Source organism: Ambystoma mexicanum, chromosome 4p (assembly GCF_040938575.1).
Source record: "Ambystoma mexicanum isolate Mex_15411 chromosome 4p, UKY_AmexF1_1, whole genome shotgun sequence".
Lineage (NCBI taxonomy): Eukaryota > Metazoa > Chordata > Amphibia > Caudata > Ambystomatidae > Ambystoma > Ambystoma mexicanum.
Window position 1 is genome coordinate 411437996 of NC_090927.1, and position 27647 is coordinate 411465642.

General features: G+C 51.3%; 1 protein-coding gene across 3 annotated transcripts in view; it reads left to right on the forward strand.

The window, feature by feature from the left end:
- Positions 1 to 27647, forward strand: part of NBAS (NBAS subunit of NRZ tethering complex) — a 3456930-nt gene that overhangs the window by 466666 nt on the left and 2962617 nt on the right. For all 3 annotated transcript variants that reach the window (XM_069605942.1, XM_069605943.1, XM_069605944.1), the window contains exon 10: positions 25506 to 25641. In XM_069605942.1, the coding sequence (XP_069462043.1) occupies positions 25506 to 25641 (136 nt within the window). The remainder of the gene's footprint in view (positions 1 to 25505; positions 25642 to 27647) is intronic.

Consider the following 27647-nt stretch of genomic DNA (forward strand, 5'->3'; position numbering starts at 1 on the left):
GGAAGATCCTCGGGAGATAACCGAGGAAGACGACAATGGTGAGGAAGAGCGGCCTTCCCTTCCGGCGCAGCCGGATCCTAGGCCTCAGGATGGCCCGGCGGCCATTTTGTCTGCCATCCAGTCCTTATGCTCTGAGATAAGGATGAGATTCCCACAGCCCAGGCCGGAGGACCCGCAACCTGGCCCGTCGGGAAGTCCTCAGAACAAACGGCGGAGGACCCAACCCTCTCCTCCGCTCGCCCCCATAAGGCCTAAAGTTCCCTCCTCATCCTCCCACGAGTCGGGAGATGACGGTGCGTTGGGCTCGACGACGGGTTCTGAGGGCGACGATGACAGAACGGGTCTCCCGTCGCACGGGCCTCGCCACCCGACGAGATTGGCTCATTCCACGCCATGATCACCAGGGCGTCCGAATTGTTCCAGCTCAGCCCGGAGGAGCAGAAAAAGGAAGGTTTCCTCTATCAGCGCCGAGAGGCCAAGAGGAAGACGGTCATCGCGGTGCCCCTTATCGATGACATCTGGGAGGAGGGCCTGTCGGTTCTCAAAAACCCCTCCCCGGCACCAGCCAAACGGGACCGGTACAAGAAGAAGTACCGGGTCCCCGAAACTGCTCCCCTGTGCCTCAGGGCCCAGCCAACGCCAGACTCGGTCGTCTCGGCGGCGGCGAAAAAGAAAGCGGCGGGGTCAGGAGCCTCGACGTCGAATTCCCCGCCGGACTGCGAAGTTGGACGCCATGGGGCGGCGGGGCATTTCGTCGGACGACGATCAAAGTGGCCAACGCCCTGGCGATCGTGGCCCGTTACGACAGGGAGCTCTGGTTTAAGCTGGCCCCCATATTGGACTTCCTGCCGGACGACAAGAGGTCCGAGGCCCTGGAAATACTGCAAGAGGGCGAGGTGGCCTCGGACCACGCCATAACGGGGGCAACCGATATTGCCGATACTGGGTTCCGCCAGCTGGGCAACGGTGTTTGCCTACGACGACGGGGTTGGCTCCGGGCGACCAACTTCCGTCAGGACGTCCAGACCAGGGTGTTGGACATGCCGTTCGACGGCAGCAACTTGTTCGGGAAGGCGATGGACGAGTCCCTCCAAGCCATAAAAACGGACACAGAGACGGCCCGCGCCCTAGGAGCCCTTCAGCAACGACGGCCCTTTCGCAGCTCCGGAGGCAGACAGGGTACCTCCAAGGGATCCAGCGGTGGCTCGTCGTCCTACTGCCAGGCGGCACGATCTTCGTCTCAGGAGGCCTACAGGGGTCGCGGCAAGCAGGGAGCGCCTCGCCGCCGTCGGCAAGGTGGCCAGGGCGGCAAGGCCACCACCTCCAAGCAGGACTGAACCGGCCATGGTCTCGGGCCCCCACCGAAGCACCCCAGTGGGAGGCCGGCTGACGAATTTCTTCGGCGTGTGGAAGTCCATCTCCACCGACCGTTGGGTGCTGGATACCCTGGCAAGAGGACACTCTATCGAATTCCTGAAGAAGTGCCCTCACGTTCCACCTGTGGCCAGGAAGGAAAATCACGTCCCGCAACTGCTGTTGGAAGTACGGGCGATGCTCAGGAAAGGCGCCATCGAGCTTGTCCCAAAGAGGCTCCGGGGTATACTCAAGGTACTTCCTCGTCAGGAAGAAGACGGGCGGCTGGCGCCCCATCCTGGACCTTTGTCGTTTGAACAAATACATCAGATCACAAAAGTTCAGGATGGTCACCCTCCAGCACGTACTGGGACAGCTGGAGGAAGGCGACTTTCTATCGTCGTTGGACCTGGAGGATGCATACTTCCACGTTCCCATCCTCAAAAGTCACCGAAAGTTCCTCAGGTTCGTCATCCAGGGATGCCACTACCAATTCAGAGCACTGCCGTTCGGATTGAAGTCGGCCCCCAGGGTCTTTACCAAGTGCCTATCACCAGTGGCGGCGCGGCTGCGCCTACAGGTGATTCACATCTACCCCTACCTGGACGACTGGCTCATTTGCTCAACTCGCCGTCGAACACACTGCGAGGACCGTCCAGCTACTCACAAACCTGGGATTCGCCATAAACTACCCGAAGTCCCACCTGGTGCCGTCGCAGGTGGCCCTGTTTCTGGGAGCGAAGCTCGATACAGTGAGGTGCCTGGCGGCCCCGTCGGAAGAACGGACGAAGACCATTCTAGGCAAAGTGCAGCGCCTGCTAGCCACGGACGTGGCCAGGGTGAGGTCCATCAAGTCCCTCCTGGGGATGATGTCCTCTTGCATCTACCTGGTGCGCCTCTGCAGACTACGGATGCGCCCTCTTCAAGAATTTCTCGACGCCCGTTGGATACAGGCGAGACGGGCACCTTCGATGACAGGGTCCCCCTCAACGAGGTGTTCCGGCGGGCGATTCAGTGGTGGGGCGTTCGAGCGCACCTCACGGTGGGCAAGGACTTTCAGGCGCTGGCGTACAGGAGACGGTGACGACGGACACCTCCCTGGAAGGTTGGGGCACCCACACCGGAGATCTCCGCGCAAGAGGCCTCTGGCTCCCGGAGGAGAGGCTCCTGCACATCAACGTCCTGGAACTCCGAGCCGTGTTCTGGGCTCTCAAATCGTTCCTCCCGTCGCTCAAGGGCAAGGTGGTGCGGATCTTCACTGACAACACCACGACGATGTTTTACATACGGAAGCAGGGAGGCACCAGATCCCCAGCCCTATCCAAGGAGGCACAGGATCTGTGGCACTGGGCGGTCGTCCAGGGGATGTTCCTGGTTCCCTTCCACCTGGCAGGAGAAAGCAACACCATCGCCGACTCGCTCAGCAGGGAGCTGCGCGTGTGTCACGAGTGGGAACTGCGCCAGGATCAGGTGGATCAACTTTTCCGTTGATGGGGCAAACCCCAAATCGACCTGTTCGCAACAGCGACGAACTCGAAATGCAAGAGGTTCGCCAGCAGGTTTCCCCAGCCGAGAAGCATGGGCGATGCGTTCTCGTTCCCCTGGGACGGCCTATACCTGTATGCATTCCCTCCGTTGCCGTTGCTGCTTCGACTCATCAGCCAGCTCAAGAGGTCCCGGTGCAGGATGATCCTCGTCGCACCGGCGTGGCCGAGGCAGATCTGGTTCCCGGACCTTCTGGACTTGTCAACGTCCCCTCCCATCAAGCTGTTGTCATGATCTCTGCTTCCAAAAGATCAGGACTTGCCCGACTCCCTTGGAAGCAGACCCATAACCCCGGTTCCGAGTGCCAGCCAGTCCCAATTGGGACCTTTTGGACCCTGTCCTGGCGCCAGTGGCACCAGGCTCATAAAGATGCCCAGTCCCAGCGCTGGAAGCGCCGGGCTCATAATGCTTGGGTGGACTTACCTGCAGCAGACCATGCTGCTTACTTACCTGCCAGTTGAACCCCTGATCCTCTTCTGTTTGGGACTACTTTTCCTGTTGGGTGGGGCAGGAGCCACTCCCTAGGTTCAGAACACTGGAACTCTTCTGGAAAGCAGGAACTCTTTTCTTAGGCGTGGCTGTGGAAGGAGACACCTAAGCACTACAGGAGGCTATTTAAACCACACCCGATGGATGAATCTTGCTTTGCGTTATTCTGCATTCTCTGCAGCAGAACGCTCATTGTGTCTTCTGCTTCTGATCCTGGGCCTAAGGGAACAAAGGCTTACCATCCTGGAATCCAGTCTTCAGCAGACAAAGAAAGAACAGGTTAGCACTACGGTCTTCAGTGGCAGCGCATCTCTTACCTGGTCCATCGGCCGTCACCAACGCCTCGCGCTGCATTCCGGCATCTGAAAGACAAATGCTTACCTACTCTTCGCATGCTCCGGAGGTCTTCGCACTGCATTCCGGCATCTGAAAGACAAAAGCTTACCAGCTCTTCGCACGCTCCGGAGGCCTTCGGCGCTGCATCCCGCATCTGAAAGACAAAAGAAGGTGCGTTTAAAGACATTGGGCAACTTTATTACTCACGTGCCATTACTCCTTCCCACGCCGAATCCAGTGGGTATTCCAGCACCCTTCAGCTTCTCTAAAGCTCCGAACTTGTACCTGCAAGATAAAAGGGACAGTTAGTGCGCATCGTGAAGCAGGCTACAAGCGCTTACTTACGTGCTTCCAGGCGCTTCTATTCCTCACGCGGGTTCGATCCTCAACTCTCATCAGCCCGCCATCCGCCATCGCCGGAACCCTGCAAAACAAGAGATATCATTACAAAAGACTTTTAAGACATTTGAAGTGCCCAGAACTTACCGTTCGTGCAGTTAACGACGGACAGCAGTCCTCTGAGGTCAAGAGGCCTGCACCCTTATCCAGTGAAGAAACTGGTTACGGCACCCTGCCCCGAGGCAGATGGAGAGCTCGGCGTTCACTTACCTAAGGTGAGGGTGTTAACCTTTGGGGTTCTACAGGAGAAGAGAAAGGGAAGAGGAGAGCGGCACCCAATAACCCCAGTTCATTAATCCCATATTTTCTATCTGCAGACATCTTACTCTTCGAGTCAGACATACAGTGCACAGAGGTCCAGCCCAAAGAGCCAACCGTGTGTTACACATCACCTTTGAAGATACGGCATTCACCCAGTCAAGACCGGCGCCTCTGCGGGAATCAGGTGAGTGTTACAGCTGTCGGCGGACGCGGACCTTCTCTCTAGAGAAGGAGGCGCCATCTTCCACCACGACCCGGCGTCGCTGAACCTGCAGGCTTGGCTCCAGCAGCGCTAAAGTTTGGAGGCTACGATATACCGGCCGATTGCAGAGAGGTTCTTGCAAAGGCCAGGGCGTCCTCGGCTCTCAAATGCTACGGTCATAAGTGGAAGAGGTTCTCTATCTGGTGCCAAGCACAGAAGATCAACCCCCTACAGATTACGGCCCCTCAAGTGCTGCCGTACCTGCTATCGCTGGCAAAGGCTGGGCTAGCCCATGCCTCCATTAAGATTCATCTGGCGGCGATCTCCAGATATACCAGAACCACAGGACGGACGTCCCTGTGGTCCCATTGACTGGTGAAAGAGTTTATGAAAGGACTGTTCCGGTCGTTCCCGCCGGTGAAGGCCCCGGCGTGGGAACTTAACGTGGTGCTGACCAGGCTCATGGGGCCCCCATTCGAGCCGATGCACTCCGCACCTATGAAGTTTGTGTCGTGGAAGACTGCGTTCCTGGTGGCCATTACCTCCGCACGATGAGTGGGAGAGATCCAGGCCCTATCCTGCAAAGCACCGTACTTGACTTTCCATGCCTCGAGGGTGGTGCTTAGGACGCACCCCTCCTTTATGCCCAAGGTGCCGTCGGACTTCCATCTTAACGAGCCCTTGGTGTTCTCTGTTTTCTTCCCGTCTCCTTCGTCGCCGGCTGAGAGGACTTTGCACTCGCTGGATGTGGCTAGATCGCTGAAGTTCTACGTGGACCGCACGAAGAGTTTCCGGAGGACATCACAGCTGTTCGTGAACTTTGGACCTGTGAATCAAGAGAAGGCTCTCTCGAAGACTTCCATTTCCAGATGGCTCTCCGGCTGCATCATGCACTGTCACCGGTTGGCTAACCGACCGTTGCCAGGTCGTCCGAGAGCCCATTCGACCAGAGCGATCGCTGCTACTACGGCGTTCTTATCTGGTGTGCCCTTGCTGGACATCTGCAGGGCTGCTACGTGGAGGTCGACGCACACCTTCACGAGATACTACTGTGTCGATCGGGATTCCAGGGAGGAGTCCAGGGTCGGCCAAGCAGTGCTGCGCAACCTGTTCGCTTAAGGTGAGCCTGGTGAGGAGGTAAGAGATACTTAATGTTGAGTTTTTTGTATTGCTTAATGTTGAGCCTTTTACCACCCCCCGTGGTTGTGCATGTGTGTACTGCTATTTAATCTTATATTCATGAGCATGTGAATCCATGCCAGACCCCATGCTGGAGAAGGAACAAGTTACTTACCTGTAACTGTTGTTCTCCAGCATGGGTCTGGCATGGATTCACATGCGAACCCTCCCGCCTACCCCTCTGCGGCTCTTCACTTGGTCATACTGCCACTTCACATGCTACCAAATCTGAAGATGGCTGCCAGAGGCGGGGCGTAGGTAGAAGGCAGTCATTGGCTGTGGTCAGTATGACGCAGAGATCAGTGATTGGTTACTACTAGGAAAGACAGATCAGAAACGAAACTGATACTGATTTTTTCTTTACCGAGGATTCCCAGCCTGACGACGGGGAATATTCATGAGCATGTGAATCCATGCCAGACCCATGCTGGAGAACAACAGTTACAGGTAAGTAACTTGTTCCTTAACGCATGCAATAGTTACCGGACAGCGTTGGGTAACACAGACTCTTAACTGAACGCCAGCAGCAGCTACGAGACCTTCTTCTCACAAACTCAGTTGCAATTTAAGGAAGGAAGGGGACAAGAGTGAACATAGGGCACATTGAACTCTTTGAACTTGATACTTACCAATCCCGCCAGGGACTTCAGAGTCAATACTTACCGGAACTCTCCCAACGCCTTCAAACCAGTGAAGTAACTGGTATCTACGCGCCCCTGCAAGACACGCAGGATGGAGAGCTCATCTTTTACGAACATTAGGTGAGGTTACTAAGGGGATATCGGAGGTGATTAATGGGAGAGAACGATAACAGTTGGGAGGCCATCACTAAAACCCACAGGTGGTTAATCCCTGTCTCCACTTGCAGGAAAATACTTCTTCGGGTCCAGCAGACAAGACTAGGCGGGCCAGTCCAGACAGTCATTTCTGCACTACACATCATGTTGAAGGAGACCGCAGCTGTCCGGGTCCGATCGACACCCCTGTGGGGTCCAGGTGAGTGTAACAGAACGCAAAGCCTCTCTACAAATACCCACCCGAATGTTATGGAAACCGACCAACTGGACCAATTATTGGGGGAACTTAGGGCGGAAGTACATGCCGCTCGCCAAGAGACTAATGCCCTCAGGAGAGAACTGATTGTCTCAAAGGAGCGCACGGATGATCTGGCTAGGCAACTACTGCAAAACCAAGCTGGGCAAACGCCCCTACCTGGATATGGGGGAAACCCAACCCCCGTTTCATCAAGAAATCCTGTGCAAGTGGTTTTACCAGGAAATATTACTTTAGCTCCACCTGAACGGTTTGCTGGGGACCCCAAAAGGTTCGCCGTGTTTATGAACCAATGCCGCTTGCATTTTTTATGCAGACCGGGAGCCTTTCCAAATGACCAAGCCAAAATAGCCTTTCTATTGTCATATCTTAGTGGCAGCGCAGCGGATTGGTCCATTCCATTAGTCAACCAGGATGATCCTCTTCTCCGGGATTTTCAGGGTTTTCAAAGGAGCATGGAAAAACCATTCGCCAGACACTCACAGGGTCAAGCCCTGGACAACGAACTTTTATCCTTACGACAAGGTAACAAGGATCTGCTAATCTATATTGCAACCTTCAAGAGGTTGGTGGTAGAAACCGGGTGGCCGGAGGAAAAACGAATTACATTGTTTCATCGTGGACTTCGGGGAGAACTCAAAGATGTCTTGGCTCAAGTTGTGAACCCACCTCAGGATTGCACAGAATTTATAGACTTAGTGGTCCAGCTAGACCACCGACTTCAGAACCGAAAGACTGATCGAGCTAAATTCGAGAACCGGGTATTGGTTAAACCCAACGTTGCCCCCAAAGGAACAGATGCATCTGAACCTATGCAGATCGGGGGGGTTAAAGGACCCTTAACTCAAAAGGAAAGGGAAAGAAGACGACAGATGCAGTTGTGTCTGTACTGTGGAACCTCAGGACATTTTCTACGGGATTGCCCTACAAAACCACCTAAGAAGGTGGTAGGAGTTGCTGATAAAAACCACATAGAGCCTGATTCGGGAAACGACCACGCCCGACAAGCGTAGAGGTCCGCTTGCCGAGCTTAAAGAAGGACACTCAGACCTCGCATCTGATCATCCCAACGGTCCTACTTGATCCCAGGCAGCCATCACGTAAGCACGCAGTAAGGGCATACATAGATAGCGGGGCAATAGGAAACTATATGGACCACGAATTGATGTCAAGGATGAATCTACCTCTTTGCAAAAAGACCACTCGGATGTCATCCCCACAGTTGATGGAACTGAGATTGCCTCGGGGCCTGTAACCCATTCCACTACAGATATGACACTGTTGAGTCAAGATGGGCATCAAGAGACTATTGTGTTTGATCTAATCAAAGCCCCACAGTTCCAGATAATACTGGGAATGCCATGGTTGGAAACACATAATCCTTGTATAGATTGGCGAGAGTAGAGAATAACCTTCCCAGATTGTGCACACACCTGTTACCCGGAGAAAACTTTGAACAAAGGCCTGGCTACAGTCGTTAACCCAATCGTGCAGTTAGCTCAGGAATACCAAGAATTTCATGATGTTTTTCAAAAAGAACAGGCCAATACATTACCTCCTCACAGATCATATGATTGTCAAATCGACCTCCTACCCGGTGCACAACCCCCATGCAGTAGAATCTACGCCCTCACAGAACCTGAAAATCGTCACCTACGGCAATACTTGGACCAATACCTTGCTAATGGCTTTATTCGTCCTTCCAAGTCTCCTGCATCCTCAGGTTTATTCTTTGTGCCAAAAAAGGAAGGTGACCTTAGAACGTGCATAGATTACCGCGCATTAAATCAGATCACGGTAAAAAACCGATACCCATTGCCTCTGATCCCCGAATTACTAGACCAAGTAAAGGATGCTTGTATCTACACTAAGTTAGATCTCCGAGGGGCATATCATCTGGTACGTGTCAAGAAAGGCGAAGAATGGAAGACTGCCTTTCGCACCAAGTACGGATTATTCGAATATCAGGTATTGCCCTTCGGGTTGTGCAATGCACCAGCAGCCTTCCAGTATTTTACGAACGATGTCCTTTGTGAACTCATTGATGTCTGTGTCGTCGTATACATAGATGATATTCTAGTGTACTCCTCCTCAGAATCAGACCATGTTAAGCATGTGTGTGCAGTCCTTGAGAAACTACGCCAGCACAAGTTATATGCAAAATTGGAAAAATGTGTTTTTCATGCTGCGGAAGTTGAATTTCTTGGATTTATCCTGACTCCAAGAGTCCGAATGGACTCTCGAAAGGTGGACGAAATTCTCAAGTGGCCATCACCCAGTTCAGTCAAAGGGGTACAAAGCATGCTCGGATTTGCTAATTTCTACCGCAGATTCATTCCGGACTTCTCCCATGTTGTACACCCCATCACAGCACTTTTGCGAAAAAACAAACGCTTCTTGTGGACCGAAGAGGCTGAAAAGGCCTTCCAAGAGCTGAAAGCAAAATTCACATCAGCACCTGTCTTAAAGCATCCACGCCCTGAGCTTCCATACATAGTAGAAACTGATGCATCCAGTTTATCCATGGGAGCTGTCCTGTCCCAGAAGGATCCTGAAACAGGTCAACTTCACCCAGTAGTGTTTTGGTCCAGAAAGTTCTCAGCACCTGAGTTAAACTATGCGGTTACCGATAAAGAGCTATTAGCCATCAAATCTGCCTTTAAGACTTGGCGCCACTATCTTCTTGGTGCCAGGCATACTATTACCGTAATTACCGATCACCGGAACCTGCAGTATTTAAAAACAGGCAAAGCCCAATCATCGCGACGGCTTCGATGGGCATTGTTCTTTGCCGAATTCGATTTTGTGATCACTTATCGACCAGGCTGCAAAAATGGCAAAGCAGATGCCTTATCCCGAATAGGGATGGGCGAAGCATATGCAAACCCGGAACCGGTGCCAACAATTCCCGAGCAAAGAATTCTTGGCATAACTACTCTACTGACACTAGAAGATATTAATTCAAAAATCCAACAACTCTTCGATCCAGCAACCCTGCAGGACTGGGTAAAGAAAGGCCCGGACTACTCAGTCGTCAATGACCTGCCTTACTATCAAGGACGACTGTTTCTACCACACAAGGAAATACAAGAACTAGTCATCTCCAATTACCATGACACCCTGATGGAAGGGCACCCAGGTATCGCAAAAACTGAAGCGAAAATTAAGAGACAGTTCTGGTGGCCCACTTGGCGAAAAGATGCAAAGTCATTTGTGATGTCTTGTGGCATTTGCGCCCAAAACAAAAGCCAGAAGAAAAAACCTGCTGGCCTTTTACAACCTTTGGATATTCCACCTACACCATGGCACACCTTGTCTTTAGACTTTATTACAGATCTACCTCCATGTAATGTATTTAACACCATCCTAGTTATTGTGGATCTTTTTTCCAAGATGGCCCACTTTATTCCATTAAAGGGGTTACCTTCTGCTTCGATTCTGGCCAAGGAGTTCCTCGAAAACATTGTTCGATTACACGGATTCCCTTCCGTATTGGTTTCTGACCGAGGTAGTCAATTTATCTCGCATTTTTGGAAGAAATGTTGTCAACTGGCACAAATCGACGTGAGGCTATCAACAAGTCACCATCCCCAGACCGATGGTCAGACGGAAAGGACCAACCAGACCCTTGGAACAGTACCTACGCTGCATGCAACACCAGACGAAAAGCAATTGGAAAGATATTTTATGGATTTCCGAGTACGCATACAATAACACTGTACATTCAGGAACCGGACAAAGCCCTTTTTATACCATATATGGACATCACCCTCGAACCTCAGAACTCGATTCGCCTCAGCACTTAGAAATGCCCGCAGTTAGTCATTTGCACTCTACTATTACACAAGCCTTTAAGGAAGCCACAGAACATTTGAAACAAGGAAAAGAGAAATACAAGAAAAATGCTGATCAACATAGAAGTGAAACTCCACAATACCAGATTGGGGATCAAGTTTGGCTGGCTACAAAACATATACCTCTGAAGGGAACGCAGACTTTTAATCCTAGACCTTACACCATTAAGGCCATTATCAACCCGGTGGCCGTCAAATTGGAATTACCCTCTAATATGCAAATTCATCCTGTCTTTCATGTTTCACTTCTAAAAACAGTTCAACCAGGAACAAGATTAACCAAACCACCTGACCCCATCTTGATAGATGGAGAACCTGAATTCGAGGTAAAAAATATCCTGGACTCCAAGATGATTAAATCAAAACTTTTTTATTTGATCGATTGGAAGGGCTACGGACCACAAGAAAGATCATGGGAGCCTAGTGACCACGTTCATGCACCTCGGTTGGTGAAAAGATTCCATCAGAACTTCCCAGACAAACCGGGGCCAGGGGGAAGAACAACTTTAGGAGGGGCCTTGGGGGGGGGGGGGGAGTGCTGTCATGATGCCTACCCCCGGGCATCAGTACCAAGGCCCTCAGCTCCGGGAGCAGGCATCCAGACATTTGTTTAAACCTCAGCAGCCCCGGCTAGGGGCTGTCTGGGTTCAGTCCTGGCGCCTCAGGCGCCAGGCTCATCATAGAAATAAGCCCTGGCGCCATAGGCGCCAGGCTCATAGACTTTACTTACCTGATGCAGACCATGCTGCAAAAGAGCCCAAGCCTACATGAGGCCTGGATGGGACTATTTTGTTACAGGGACTATTTTTTACTCGGGCGTGGCTCTAGGGAACTTCTTACCTGGAACTACTTTGGAGGCTATTTAAACCACACACGAACAGCAGCATATGCTTCGCGTTATTCTGCATCCAGCAGCGTGACGCTCACCGTGCCTGCAGCCAGCATCCAGTCTTCTGCCACACCCGCATCGAATCCGGAGCTCCTAGAATAAAGAAGAAGAAAAGGACAAGGTTAGAAAACAAATTCATTTCAAATTCCTCACCTAATTCCGGAACCATTTCATCTCCGGACCTGGAAAGTACATCAGTCCTGCACGCGTCGCTTCGCCAGCTCCAGCACGGCGCAGTACTCACCAGTTCTCACAGCATCTTTCGATCCGGCACTGTCCATCATTTTGGCGCTGTAATCCGGCACCTAGTGGACACAAGAAAAAACAAGGTGAGCCAAGGGAATCAACAAATACAACCTCTTACCACCATAGACTTACCTGATTTACCACCGGCAGTATTATTCCATAACTTCCCACATTTTCATATGCCGCAGCTGTAAAGAGGGAGAAAAACAACACGTTAACGCATGCAATAGTTACCGGACAGCGTTGGGTAACACAGACTCTTACCTGAACGCCAGCAGCAGCTACGAGACCTTCTTCTCACAAACTCAGTTGCAACTTAAGGAAGGAAGGGGACAAGAGTGAACATCGGGCACATTGAACTCTTTGAACTAGATACTTACCAATCCCGCCAGGGACTTCAGAGTCAATACTTACCGGAACTCTCCCAACGCCTTCAAACCAGTGAAGTAACTGGTATCTGTAACGCTCACCTGATTCCCGCAGAGGCGCCGGTCTTGACTGGGTGAATGCCATATCTTCAAAGGTGATGTGTAACACACGGTTGGCTCTTTGGGCTGGACCTCTGTGCACTGTATGTCTGACTCGAAGAGTAAGATGTCTGCAGATAGAAAATATGGGATTAATGAACTGGGGTTATTGGGTGCCTCTCTCCTCTTCCCTTTCTCTTCTCCTGTAGAACCCCAAAGGTTAACGCCCTCACCTTAGGTAAGTGAACGCCGAGCTCTCCATCTGCCTCGGGGCAGGGTGCCTTAACCAGTTTCTTCACTGGATAAGGGTGCAGGCCTCTTGACCTCAGAGGACTGCTGTCCGTCGTTAACTGCACGAACGGTAAGTTCTGGGCACTTCAAATGTCTTAAAAGTCTTTTGTAATGATATCTCTTGTTTTGCAGGGTTCCGGCGATGGCGGATGGCGGGCTGATGAGAGTTGAGGATCGAACCCGTGTGAGGAATAGAAGCGCCTGGAAGCACGTAAGTTAGCGCTTGTAGCCTGCTTCACGATGCGCACTAACTGTCCCTTTTATCTTGCAGGTACAAGTTCGGAGCTTTAGAGAAGCTGAAGGGTGCTGGAATACCCACTGGATTCGGCGTGGGAAGGAGTAATGGCACGTGAGTAATTAAAGTTGCCCAATGTCTTTAAACGCACCTTCTTTTGTCTTTCAGATGCGGGATGCAGCACCGAAGGCCTCCGGAGCGTGCGAAGAGCTGGTAAGCTTTTGTCTTTCAGATGCCGGAATGCAGTGCGAAGACCTCCGGAGCATGCGAAGAGTAGGTAAGCCTTTGTCTTTCAGATGCCGGAATGCAGCGCGAGGCGTTGGTGACAGCCGATGGACCAGGTAAGAGATGCGCTGCCACTGAAGACCGTAGTGCTAACCTGTTCTTTCTTTGTCTTTACAGGTGCTGCTGAAGACTGGATTCCAGGATGGTAAGCCTTTGTTCCCTTAGGCCCAGGATCAGAAGCAGAAGACACGATGAGCGTTCTGCTGCAGAGAATGCAGAATAACACAAAGCAAGATTCATCCATCGGGTGTGGTTTAAATAGCCTCCTGTAGTGCTTAGGTGTCTCCTTCCACAGCCACGCCTAGGTAAGAAAAGAGTTCCTGCTTTCCAGAAGAGTTCCAGTGTTCTGAACCTAGGGAGTGGCTCCTGCCCCACCCAACAGGAAAAGTAGTCCCAAACAGAAGAGGATCAGGGGTTCAACTGGCAGGTAAGTAAGCAGCATGGTCTGCTGCAGGTAAGTCCACCCAAGCATTATGAGCCCGGCGCTTCCAGCGCTGGGACTGGGCATCTTTATGAGCCTGGTGCCACTGGCGCCAGGACAGGGTCCAAAAGGTCCCAATTGGGACTGGCTGGCACTCGGAACCGGGGTTATGGGTCTGCTTCCAAGGGAGTCGGGCAAGTCCTGATCTTTTGGAAGCAGAGATCATGACAGCGTATCTACGCGCCCCTGCATGACACGCAGGATGGAGAGCTCATCTTTTACGAACATAAGGTGAGGTTACTGAGGGGATATCGGAGGTGATTAGTGGGGGAGAGCGAGAACAGTTGGGAGGCCATCACTAAAACCCACAGGTGGTTAATCCCTGTCTCCACTTGCAGGAAAATACTTCTTCGGGTCCAGCAGACAAGACTAGGCGGGCCAGTCCAGACAGTCATCTCTGCACTACGCATCACGTTGAAGGAGACCGCAGCTGTCCGGGTCCGATCGACACCCCTGTGGGGTCCAGGTGAGGATAACACTAGCCCCCGAGCGGTATACCTGACATGTCCCAACACAAGGGTCAGGCAGGAAATTACTGATCATTACACACACCTGACTTCCATCACAGATAAAAGGCGGAGCACGAAAGCACACTCTGTGCAAGGCAATTACATGCGGAGGCAGCAGTTCAAAGATGTCAGTTTAATACGTGGAGAAAGATGGCAATACCAGAGGGTTGCCAGGAGGGAAATGCCCTTGACCTTATCGGAGAATAAAAGCTACTTTCACAAGCCTTTAAGACTAAGAAACATAAGACCTGGAATTAATGCTAAACCCCGAGCACATTCGAAAGTCTAAGATAGCTAATACGAACTGGAGGTCCCCGGGGCTCTCCCACGTCGATGGCCAAGGCGGGTAGGAGCGACTGCCGTTGTGATACTGTCCTTGTCTCCCACAACAAAGCAGCATCAGTAAAGTCAGCAAAGCCGGTGAGTCAGGGAGACTGATAGCAGACCTGTCCGTGTTAGGACCAAGGTTGCAATCTGCAACATTGTATGAAGAAATCTGAAGAGAAAAATGTGTGAAGCGTATGTGATGAGTGACACGAATATAATTGAACATCCAAGGAGTGACTGAACTTTTCAAGCCAATATAGATGCCATATACAGAGTGTGGGTGTTTATTCGAAGGTCTCTGTCAGGTATCCAACTGAGCGGTGGGAAATGTAAATTGTGAAAGCGAAGCAGTGCTGCAACGGAACCCTGTGCACATTCAAACGTTTTTGATAGCTAATACAAATTTAAAAAGGTCCGAACCTGGCTTTGGGAGACTAATTGTGTAAGAGGAAGGATCTGAGCCTGGCTGAGGGGGAGCCGGGGTGAACCCTGTGTCACCCGAGAAATAACGGTTTAACTTCTAAAGAACTGTGTTACTCTTTTCAAGCAAGTCTGGTAACTGATCCTTAAGATATTCCTTTGAAGAATATTATGAGGAACAGAGATTAGTTTAAAAGCAAAAATCAAACCAGAAAAACTAACTTTGCCTTTGGGGACTTAAAGTCCCTTAATTCCCCAAGTACTGGGACGAAGAAGAGGGCTGAAAAGGTATAAGGCTGCAGGAGTGGACAGATCATTACTGGAAATGACCCACATCCGAGGGAGACTGAGAGGCTTAAAAGGCCCCCTCAGGTGTGTATAGGCCATGGGAGAGAGCAAGAAGCAGACGATTCGTGCAGGCAGTCGAGGCAGAAGCTGGAGGAGGGAGTAGACGTTGGGACCTCTGTTTGGCATAAGACAGCTGCCAGTCCTGAGAGGGTCTGTATCTCCAGTTTCCTGAAGTGCAGAGATCGCTCAGCGGAAAGCATGCAGGGGGGGAAGCTTTCCCTCTAGGGACCTGCTCTGCAGAGGCTTCACTGTGGGAAGTGAAAACGAGGGGAGCGTTCCTTCCCAGGAGACTGTCTCCTGTGGCTGGCTTGCACCAGAGGGCCTCGGGAGCAGGAGAAGCTCCAAATGCAGGTGGCGCAGGCGACGGCAGACCAGGAGAAGCAGTTTACCGGGTCACGAGAGGCCACAGAGCGAGGGAATTGGAAGTGCACGACTTACCCGGTGAATTCACAAGCTGGTAGTGACCCCGGAGCGCTCCAGAGCAACTCGCATGCTCAAGACAGGAGTTCAACAAGTAAGCAGCACTAGCGTATGAATGAAAGTGATCCTTGAAGTGATTCCGAATGTCGAATTAGTGGAAAACAGCACTCCCGAATTAGCGAAATTGGTTCTAGAAGCAATTTTGGTTCTCCAGCATGGGGTCTGGCATGGATTCACATGCTCATGAATATTCCCCGTCGTCAGGCTGGGAATCCTCGGTAAAGAAAAAACCAGTATCAGTTTCGTTTCTGATCTGTCTTTCGTAGTAGTAACCAATCACTGATCTCTGCCTCATACCGACCACAGCCAATGACTGCCCTCTACCTAAGCCCCGCCTCTGGCAGCCATCTTCAGATTTTTACCGCACGTTCAAGTGTTGGGATCCTCGTGCTATTGCTCTCGAGCCTTAGTGCTATGTTTTCACGTTTTTTTCTCAAAAACTTCAAATTTTCGGTCAAAAGAGCCTCAAGCTCCACCGTTTCTTCATCCGATCATCGGGGACCCGTGTCGGATTCGTCTACGCCCCTCAATGGTGAAGATTTCGTCGAGCCGCGCTTTTGGAGGACTCCAGAAGTTTCTCAGGCCCATCTCGGACATGGCACAGGAGAAGGGAAGCTCGACGCCCGGAAAGCTGTTCAGGGTCTGCCCTGGATGCCAATTTCAGAATGTCTTTAAGGAGCACTAACACTCCTTTTGTCTGTACTGCCTACATGAGGACAAGACGCACATGGAGAAGGACTGTGCGTTTTGCGGCAATATTTCAGAGCGGACCATGAAGGACCGCCATCAACATCTCGCCAACTGGCTGGAAGGGAAGAGCCCGTCAGGCGAGAAGAAGAAGAAGAAATCCGAGCGGTCGTCTAAGACATTTGAGGACGCCCCGGCGACGGGGGTCCAACACAAGGCCAAGCACCGCGAGTCCGCTGGCACCGGGAGCGCCGAACGGTCGGGCTCTACGGGCGCCAGGCAGGGTGCATCCTCCCCGGCACAATCAACCACGAGCCAACGCTCTGGTTCGGGTAAGAGGAAGGCCGAGCACCCGGCGAAGCTCCTGGAGAGGCCCCGGGTGAGCTGGAAGGCCCCATCGGAGGGAGAGCGAGGCAGTGACCCTCCCCCCAAGGAGAAGGCGGTGAGCGCACCTAAGGTGGTGAAAGCCTTAATCCTTCCGGCCAAGGCCTCTATCGAGACAGTCGCGGCGGCCCTGGCTCAGCCTGTGGAGGCTACACCAGTGGTGGCGACCTCGGGGCTCAGAGTCTCCATGCCACCACGGAGGGAGTCCTCTTTTATGCCCATTGACAGGACCCCCGTGAAACTTCCGACGGAGAAGAAAAAGGGGGGCCAGGAGGTCGTCGTGGATTCGGCCTCAACCTCTGAGGAAGAGATGATCGAAGTCTTAAGCCACGGCGTTGGCGTGGAAGAAGACCAGCCCGTCGGGAGGGACCCCGACGTGGGAGACGACGATAACGTCGAGGGTGCCGACGGGGCCCCTGACCGCCCGTCGGAATCCCCTCAACCAGTGCCGCAAGACAACTCGGCGGCCATTTTGTTGGCTATACAGTCCTTATGTTCGGAGATAAGGACGAGACTGCCGTTACCACCAGCGGAGGAGCCGCTCCCGACGGGGGACCCGGAGCCAGGCCCTTCTGGGAGCCCTCCCCCTAAGAGAAGGATTCATCCTCCACCTCCTTTTCAGCCATCGCGCCCTGTTCAGCCCTCCTCCCCGTCCACGACTCGTGGGGTTGATACGGGGACTGACACGGCCGCGACGGGTACGGACGACGAGGTTTACGACGAGGATCTGCCGTCATCACCACCCACCCGGGCTTCCCCGCCCGACGAGATTGGATCGTTTCACTCCATGATCGCCAGGGCATCCGAGCTTTTCTAGCTCTGCCCGGAAGAGAAGAAGGAAGGTTTCCTTTATCAACGGCGCGAGGCCAAGAGGAAGACGGTCCTCTCCGTACCTCTACTGGATGATATTTGGGATGAGGGCCTCGCCCTCCTCAAGAACCCATCCACAACTCTGGCTAGAAGGGATCGGTACGAGAAGAAGTACCGGGTCCCGGACGCGGCCCCCTTGTGCCTTCGGGCACAGCCGACCCCGGACTCGGTCGTCTCCGCGGCGGCCAGGAAGAAAGCGGGGGGGTGCGCGGCCTCTACGTCGACCTCCCCTGGACGGCGAGGGAAAGAAATTGGATTAGATGGGACGCAGGGTCATCTCGTCTGCAGCGACGACGATTAAGGCGGCCAACGCCTTGGCTATCGTAGCCCGCTACGGCAGGGAGTTGTGGTACAAACTGGCCCCCCTGCTGGACTTCCTACCGGACGACAAGAGGGCGGATGCCCTAGAGATCTTGCTGGAATGAGAGGTGGCGTCGGACCACGCCATTACGATTGCGACGGACATCGCTGACACTGGATTTCGCCAGTTGGGCAACGGCGTGTGCCTTAGGCGGCGTGGATGGCGCAAGGCTACTGACTTCCATCAGGACGTGCAGACCAGAGTCTTGGACATGCCGTTCGACGGAAACAACCTGTTTGAGAAAACAGTGGACGACTCCCTTCAAGCCATCAAGGCAGACACGGAGACGGACTGGGCTCTCGGGGTTCTCCAGCAACGGCGGCTGCCCTTTCGGAGCGGCGGAGGCAAACAGGGTGCCTCCAAAGGTTCGGCGGCGGATTCTCCACCTGCCGTCAAGCGGCCCGTTCGTCATCGCAGGAAGCTTACAGGGGACGAGGCAAGTCAGGCGGTCCCCGCCGTCGTCGCCAAGGAGGTCAAGGCGGCAAAGCCTCGTCGAAGCAGGACTGAACCGGCTGTGGGGTCGGGCCCCCACCGAAGCACCCTGGTGGGAGGCCAGCTGGCGAGCTTCGTCAGCGTGTGGGAGTCCATCTTCACCGACCGTTGGGTGCTGGACGCCCTAGCCCAGGGTCACGCGCTCGAGTTTCTAAAGAGGTGCCCGCGCGTCCCCCCTGTGGCCAGGAAAGAACATCACGTCCCTCAACGTCTCTTGGAGGTAAAGGCGATGCTCAGGAAGGGCGCCATCGAACTCGTCCCAAAGAGGCTTCGGGGCTCCGGGGTTTACTCAAGATACTTCCTCGTGAAGAAGAAGACGGGAGGATGGCGTCCCATCCTGGACCTACGACGACTGAACAAATTCATCAAGGCACAGAAGTTCCGAATGGTCACCCTCGAACACGTCCTGGGTCAGCTGGAGGAGGGCGATTTCCTGTCGTCGTTGGATTTGGAGGATGCCTACTTCCATATTCCCATCCTAAAGGGACACCGAAAGTTTCTCAGGTTCGTGGTCCAAGGGCGTCACTATCAGTTCAGAGCCCTTCCCTTTGGACTGAGGTCGGCACCCAGGGTGTTCACCAAGTGCCTCGCACCGGTGGCGGCGCAGCTGCGCCGAGAGGGGATCCACGTCTACCCCTACCTGGACGACTGGCTCATCCGAGCGAAGACGAAGGAGCTCGCCGTGGAGCACAGGGCAAGGACCGTCCAACTTCTCACGGACCTGGGATTCTCCATAAACTACGCCAAGTCCCACCTGGTGCCCGCGCAAGACGCACTGTTTCTGGGAGCGAAGCTCGACACAGTGTCGCTTCTGGCCTATCCGTCGGAGGAAAGGACGAGGGCCATTTTGGGCAAGGTGCAGCGGATGCTGGTTGCGGACGCGGCCAGAGTGAGGTCCATCAAGTCCCTCCTCGGAATGATGTCTTCTTGCATTTACCTCATCCCCCTGTGCAGGCTCCGGATGCGCCTGTTGCAGGAGTTCCTGGACGCGCGCTGGATCCAGACGACGGGCAGCTTCGAGGAGAGGATCACACTCGACGAGAGTTTCCGACGAGCGATCCGGTGGTGGGGGACCCGCACGCATCTGATGGCGGGCATGGACTTCCAGACCCCCGGCCATCAGGAGACAGTGACCACGGATGCCTCCCTGGAAGGGTGGGGAGCGCACACCGAAAATCTGCACGCGAGAGGCCTTTGGCTCCCGACGGAGAAGTCCCTCCATATCAACGTCCTGGAGCTCCGTGCAGTGTTTTGGGCCCTCAGGTCCTTCCTTCCGTCCCTCAAGGGCAAGGTGGTGAGGATCTTCACCGACAACACCACCACCATGTTCTACATCAGGAAACGGGGCGGAACCAGGTCCCCAGCCCTGTCCAGGGAGGCGCAGGATCTGTGGCATTGGGCCGTCGCCCAGGTTATGTTTCTGGTGCCGTTTCATCTGGCAGGGATAAAAAACACCATCGCCGACTCACTCAGCAGGGAGCTGCGCTCGTGCCACGAGTGGGAACTACGACAGGATCTAGTGGACCGCCTCTTCCGACGGTGGGGCACACCCCAGATCGATCTGTTTGCGACGGCGACGAACTCCAAGTGCCGGAGGTTCGCCAGCAGGTTTCCCCAGCCGAGGAGCATGGGCGATGCTTTCTCGTTCCCCTGGGAGGGCCTGTTTCTATACGCGTTCCCTCCATTGCCATTGCTGATCCGGCTCATCAACCAGCTCAAGAGGTCACGGTGCAGGATGATCCTCGTCGCACCTGCGTGGCCGAGGCAGATATGGTTCCCGGACCTTCTGGACTTGTCAGCGTCCCCGTCAATCAAGCTGCCAGGGGACGCGAATCTTCTCTCCAGGGAAGGAGGCGCCATCCTCCATCACGACCCGAAGTCGCTGAACTTGCAGGCCTGGCTCCTGCAGCGTTAGAGTTTGGAGGATACGACATACCGGCCGACTTCAGAGAGGTTCTTGCAAAGGCCAGGGCGTCCTCGACTCTTAAATGCTACGGACACAAATGGAAGAGGTTCTCTGTCTGGTGCCACGCACAGAAGATTAACCCTCTACGGATTACGGCTCCCCAAGTACTGCCGTACCTACTGACGCTGGCCAAGGCTGGACTGGCGCACGCGTCCATCAAGATTCATCTTGCTGCGATCTCCCGATACACCAGAACCACGGGGCGGACGTCTTTGTGGTCTCATCGTCTGGTGAAAGAGTTCATGAAAGGACTGTTCAGATCGTTCCCGCCAGTGAAGGCTCCGGCCCCGGCGTGGGAGCTCAACGTGGTGCTGACCAAGCTCATGGGACCTCCGTTCGAGCCTCTGCACTCGGCTCCGCTGAAGTTCTTGTCGTGGAAAACAGCGTTTCTTGTGGCCATCACCTCCGCACGACGGGTGGGAGAGATCCAGGCCCTTTCCTGCAAGGCCCCGTACTTGACTTTTCACGACACGAGGGTAGTGCTCAGGACGCACCCCTCCTTCATGCCCAAGGTGCCGTCGGACTTCCACCTCAACGAACCCGTGGTGTTGCCTGTTTTCTTCCCGTCACCTTCGTCGCCGGCTGAAAGGACTTTGCACTCGCTGGATGTGGCTAGAGCGCTGAAGTTCTTCGTGGACCGCACAAAGTGTTTTCGGAAGACGTCACAACTCTTTGTGAATTTTGGACCTGTCAATCAGGGGAAGGCTCTCTCGAAGGCTTCCATTTCCAGATGGCTCTCCGGCTGTATCATGTACTGTCATCGGTTGGCAAACCGACCGCTGCCTGGCCGTCCGAGAGCTCATTCCACCAGAGCGATCGCAGCTACCACGGGGTTCCTATCTGGTGTGCCCTTGCTGGAAATCTGCAGGGCTGCTACGTGGAGGTCGACGCACACCTTCACGAAATTCTACTGCATCGATCGGGATTCCAGGGAGGAGTCCAGTGTCGGCCAAGCAGTGCTGCGCAACCTGTTCGCCTAAGGTGAGCCTGGCGAGGAGGTAAGATTTGCTTAATGTTGAGTTTGATGTAATGCTTAATGTTGAGCCTTTGCCACCTCTCGTGGTTGTGCATGTGTGTACTGCTATGTATTCTTTATTCATGAGCATGTGAATCCATGCCAGACCCCATGCTGGAGAAGGAACAAGTTACTTACCTGTAACTGTTGTTCTCCAGCATGGGTCTGGCATGGATTCACATGCGAACCCTCCCGCCTACCCCTCTGCGGCTCTTCACTTGGTCATACTGCCACTTCACGTGCTACCAAATCTGAAGATGGCTGCCAGAGGCGGGGCTTAGGTAGAGGGCAGTCATTGGCTGTGGTCAGTATGACGCAGAGATCAGTGATTGGTTACTACTACGAAAGACAGATCAGAAACGAAACTGATACTGTTTTTTTCTTTACCGAGGATTCCCAGCCTGACGGGGAATATTCATGAGCATGTGAATCCATGCCAGACCCATGCTGGAGAACAACAGTTACAGGTAAGTAACTTGTTCCATACTGAACTATTAAAAAGCAGTGAAAGCCACATTTTACAAAACCAAATGACTGTAACTTTAAACCTTTGAGTTTGTGGAGTATTGAGCAACCCGATGGGGCAATATTAATGAGAACTATTGCACACAACCATTGCCCAAGCCAAGAAAGACTAAAATTAAGGCAATTCAAATCGAACAGATGTTGCCAAAGGAAAAAAGGGGGCTGATGATAGATCCATAAATTGTCAAACTTGTTGCCCTTACTTGGTACAGCATATAGCAAAGTTGGTATAAGCTCACATTTTCAAAGCCAAGGGAGAACCCGTATAAGACCCTATCCATGTCAGTGTGTTATTACTTGGGGAGTGGGGAAAAAAGAGTGACAAACAGCTGCCCTTCTGGAAAGAGTTATTCAGAAGGCGATGAGCATTATTTGCAGAAGAATATTAAAGAACACCAATGCAAATCTTGTTTTCCCTGAAAAGGTGTTAAAAGTTTGAAGCTGCAAAATGATGAATTATGTGAATCTGTTGTGAACCTCATCTCAGTTGATCTTAACCACAGAAGCACTTGTTGTGAAACACTGTTCGGCAGGGGCGTATACCCAGATGACACTCCTTTGGAGGAGTAGGCCTAGTATGGGAGTAAACCAGGTGTGAACTGTGGTAGTAGGCTCGGTATGGAAGTTGTCAAAGTGCTATGAAGTGGTGCTGACAGAGAGACTTTGTTGTTTAAGGTGCTGAAGAAATAACTTTGTAAAAGCTGCTGCAAAGGAATTCTAATTCTTCAGAACTCCTTAGTTATGGCAAATCATCCTGACCAACACAATCACTGTTGCTATTTATGAACTGAAAAAAGGTTTAATTATTTTTTAGAGGATAAAGATAAATCTTAATCTTGTGCAAAGAGGAGAAAAGAACCTTCCACTTTTCTTTGTTAAATCATTGAGGTGTTAAGACTTTCTGTTAACAAGTTGAAGTTGCAAAGAACTGTGTTAGAACTTTGTTATAAGGAGAGACTTGTTACATTACAAACTCAATTCTTATACTTGTTGTGTTCTCTTTGAACTGCTATGCCTTACATTATTTATTTATTGTATGTATAAATGTGAGGGACAGATATCCTTTGTTAGAGTGTTTCCTTTAGTTTATTTTAGGCAGGGAAATCCTTGTCGGGGTAAGGAAATTGAGGCGTTCTTCCAACCCTTCTAATTTAATTAAATGGCATTTGTTGAAAAACGTTCACAAAGTTGTCTGCCTCACATTTCTGACCCCTCACACCGCCTTGAGCCTCGATCTAGGGCTGGCTTCATTAGGAACAATGCTCTGTGCACTTTCAGAGCACTTTTGGGATGTGCACCTCCTTCCTGTATGCTTCAGTGGGGTGTTGTCAGGGGTTAGGACCCTTGTGCAGTCAGTTTTCCTTTTCCTTTTATTATTTCTTTTCCAATCTTGGTGCCAGCCAGTAGGAACCACTTATTTCCTGTATTCTGCTCTATTTTGTGTAGCCTGGAGTTGTGGTCTGGAGTCAGCTGCCACCTAAGTCAGTCTGGAGAAGGACTGGGTAACGGCTGTACTCTCTGCGGTTAAACATCTATTTATTTTCTCAGCCTCAGATCGAGACAGCAGAGGAGCCGGTGGCTTCAGGACCGGCAAGCTTGACAGACTCTCCGCCCAGATGGTCCTTCCTTGCTCCGCCGGGCTCCCCTGGTAGTAGAGGCACCGGCGACGGGCATGGGCTGTTGTATGGGGGGATGCTTATTATAAAGTATTCCACCGGTCTTGTGTTGTCAATCCTTATATAGCATGATTCTTCATGCGTGACATGCACCTCATTTCATTGAACCATTATTATTTAATAGTTCCTATATACATCTTATACGTTTGCATTAACCACAAGCTCAATCATTTGACTTCTCTCATGTATTTTTTCAGGTTAGATCATTTTAATTGCTCTCATTGTCAAAAATTACAACCATCATAAATAACAGCATACCATTATATATCTGTGGGGTTAACATTAGTGTTTGGTGATGGTATCTTATTGAGAAACCACCACCCTACAATTTAAAACATACTGTTTTCAATTGAATTGTTTCACATTTACCCTATTTCACAACCATTCTCTCTCCTTCCATTCTATATCCAACATGTTTCATTCCTCTTTCACTCTATTTAAGACCAATGTGCACATAATTTTTGTACACTATCAAACCATATAATGTATTGTTTCAGAATTCTATCATCCTCCTGCTTTCATGTCTCACAGGGCGAGATATCTACGTAGTGGCCTTCATCCACCGTCTCTGGTGGGCTCTCTCTTCTGTCAGCATCTGTAATGGGTCAACAACACAACAAAGAACTGGTTTTAATTCCCTGTTCTCATACTTGAAATCGCATAACGAAGTATCTGCCTACACATATAATTTGTGTGTTTAGATTTCTATTCTATTAACATAATTGACATTACTGATCACGCATTTGCACTCTGCTCACCTGCTCTTGGGTGTGTTCTTTGGCTTCCTTTATACTGCTATGGTCTGAGCTTCAATTGCCATTAGGAGACTTTCTCATCCGGTTAGCAGTAAGTTTTCCTTTTCTTTTTATATTTTTTTTTCTCCATTGTTGGTGCCAGCCAGTAGGAACCGCTTGTTACCTGTATTCTGCTCTATGTTGTGTATCCTGGAGTTGAGGTCTGGAGGCAGCTGCCGCCTGAGGCAGTCTGGAGAAGGCCTGGGTCACGGCTGTACTCTCTGCGGTTTGTCATGTATTTATTTTCTCAGCCTCAGATCGAGGCAGCGGAGGAGCCGTTGCTTTCAGGACCGGCGAGCTTAACAGACTCTTGGCCCAGAGGGTCCTTCCTTGCTCCACAGGGCTCCCCTTTTAGTCGAGACACTGGCGACGGGCATGGGCTGTTGAAGGTGGGATGCACCCTTTGCCAGGCAAGTACAACTGTTTGGATCACTGTGAGGGCGGATGCCCCATGGACGATGGAGACACCAGAGTTGGCGGAAGCCTCCTGGAATGATGAAGATACCAGGAGTGGCGCAAAAGCACTTAAGGGTGCGGCTGGGTATCAGGACTGGAGGTGCCAGAGATGGCACGGACTGTGTGGGGGTGGGGAACAGGTATCCTCTTATGCAGGATTGTGTCCTCCTGGACGACAGATTGTTGTGGTCCCCAGGTCAGGGAAAAGGACACACATGCCGAAACTAACACAGGAGCACAGTTAGGTATGACCTTCTTTGCTTCCTTTCTCCAAAACCCCTCTTCCTTTCCTTTTGTCACTCGCTTTCTCCCTGCCTCTTCGGAACAGTGTCCTGCAAGGGACACATCATCTATGAACAAAGTTGCAGAAACCAAAAGGCTTGTAGAGTATGAACAAGATTCAACGCATAGTATATGTATTTCTAAAACAGTTGCACATGATAAGCCTCATTCCTATCCCCATCAGTTTTCTCGCAGGAGCTGTAGCGCCAAAAGATGATGCAAATCGTAAAAGCTGCACTACAGCGAGATCTTATATCATTTCTAAACTATGCCAGTTTACATCTTATTACACTTGATTTAGCTGAATGTTTGTACTCATGCCATTGCATATGTTTTTGTTCTGTTTAGGCTTTTGCTCGTTGGGGGTTGCGAGACAAGTGAAGCTGTGTCTAAAGCTGCGTGCCATGGGATATCGGCCTGGAGAGTCTTATCAGGAGCACCCCACTATAAACCTGTGACTAGTTATGAAGAGAGTACTGGCATAGTAAGTAGCTTTTCATTCATTCTGGGCTTACTTTTCATTTGTGTGCCCCCTCGTCGTTGGTGGGATTCACGCTAGACCGTATGATCGTCGCCTTCAGCAGTCAGGTGGGGAAGTTAGTTATAACTGATGATTAGGGGCTTGTACTCTAGGACCTTGAATGAAAAAAAGAGGTGATCGCAAACAGAGTGAAGTACATTAAAGCATAGATAGCTCTTTTCGCATGGACATTAATAAAACGAAGGACTTCAATATAGTCCCATTTATTTAAGTAGATGCAAACTGTTAGCAACTCAGAAAAACAATATGACATCAATCAGTGCTTATTTCCCTGAGATTGTTTCAATTGAAAAATTAAATGCTCATAAATGCAAAATATTCTTCCTTCTACTATGCAATTAATGACTATTGGCGAACCGTGCGACCTACGTTTAAAAAACGTACTCTCATGGTACAGTCTCTGCATACATCTCATGTTCGCAAAAGTTCGAGTGAAACTGAAAATGCTTTGAGCGGAAAAGGATAGGATAAGCGAGACTTAATTTAGCAAAAATAAAAAATGGTTTATCAGGCTTAAATCAATGACAGATTTGTTATGGTACTTTAATATGCTTTTATACCGTCCCAAATCACGACCAGAGTAGTTTCAGAGCACCTGGGCTTGTCCAGTGGCTTATTTGCACGGGTATCTCTAAACATTGTTCTCCTGGACTAACTCCAGAATGTTAATTCTGTGGCTGCCAAAATGACATAGAACTCTGAAAAAAAAAAGAGGAACAGCGTGATCAAACCAGTACGTGCAATTTGAAAAGCCTTGCGCCTTGATGTCAAAAAGGTTATAATTAAGGATTTGTTCCATCAGACTTCATATTAGTTAACACTAAGACAGGAAGGTGCATTAGTGGGCAATCAAAGTATAGTAAGGAATACGTAGCCATCTATAGTAAGAAAATATACCATGAGACGTGGATGCACCACAAACGGAGTAGGTAGAGAGAAAAGGGCCATATGTGTCCTCCTGTATTCACCGAAAATCTGATACCTTCTTTTAAGTTAGGTTACTATGCCTTGAGTGTTACTATAAGACTAGTACACACTTGTTTACTATCACAGTGCTTTATGCACAGTAAGGCACCTCACAGAATTATGGGGCAGGGACAGAATATTTCAGGCAGCAAGCTCACAACGTGAACACCAGGGTGTCCAAAGATCCAAACCTGAAGGGCCCCTAAGCCAGATAGTCAGACATACACCCAAAGTGAAGAGAATGGGCATGAAACGGGAGTGAGTGTGCTCCACAACGGAATCACTGGCAAGAGAAATGGCAATCTGCAGGTCTTGTACACCTAGAAACTCTTTTTCTAACAGTTGCGAGTGGTTGTATGTCAGACATGTGAATTTGCCGTTTTCATGGCTCCCGTGAAAATTAGCACAATTTCAATTTGACAGACTTAGTTCACTCTCCTGTCAAGTACTGCCACGAGGAAGATGACTTGCCTCTTTGTAACAGTTAGGGTCCTACACCCTTCTTCTGTGTTTATTGGGGTGTCAGCTACCCCCGTTATGTCTCTCTTGCCACCTTTATACCCTTCTACCCCTCCCGTGAGCTTGTAGCCACCTGCTTGATAATATGCCTTGAGGGAGCGACTTCATCCACCTGGTGACTATCCCTGTGGCCCCTCTGGCTTTTCCGTACCGCCCTTTTTATTGCAGTACTCTGTACCTTGCCGGAGGCTTCCTGGGGCTAGACTCTGCCTCTCTGCTTCACCGGGCTCTCGTTGGTGGCATCTGCTGTTGTCCAGCGTCTCCTGTTCTCGGGCTGCTCAGTTTCCCTTTTTCTGGGCAGTTGACATGGCTCCCCTCCTGCAAAGCCCTCCAGGAACACTTGCGGCCAGTACCTGTTAAGTATATCTCTTCTGGGTAGTCCCTACTCTTCCTTGTCTCAGTAGGAGTTAGGATTTCAGCCCTGCAAACCCATATGGAACTCTGGGGCAGGGTACTGAGGTTTG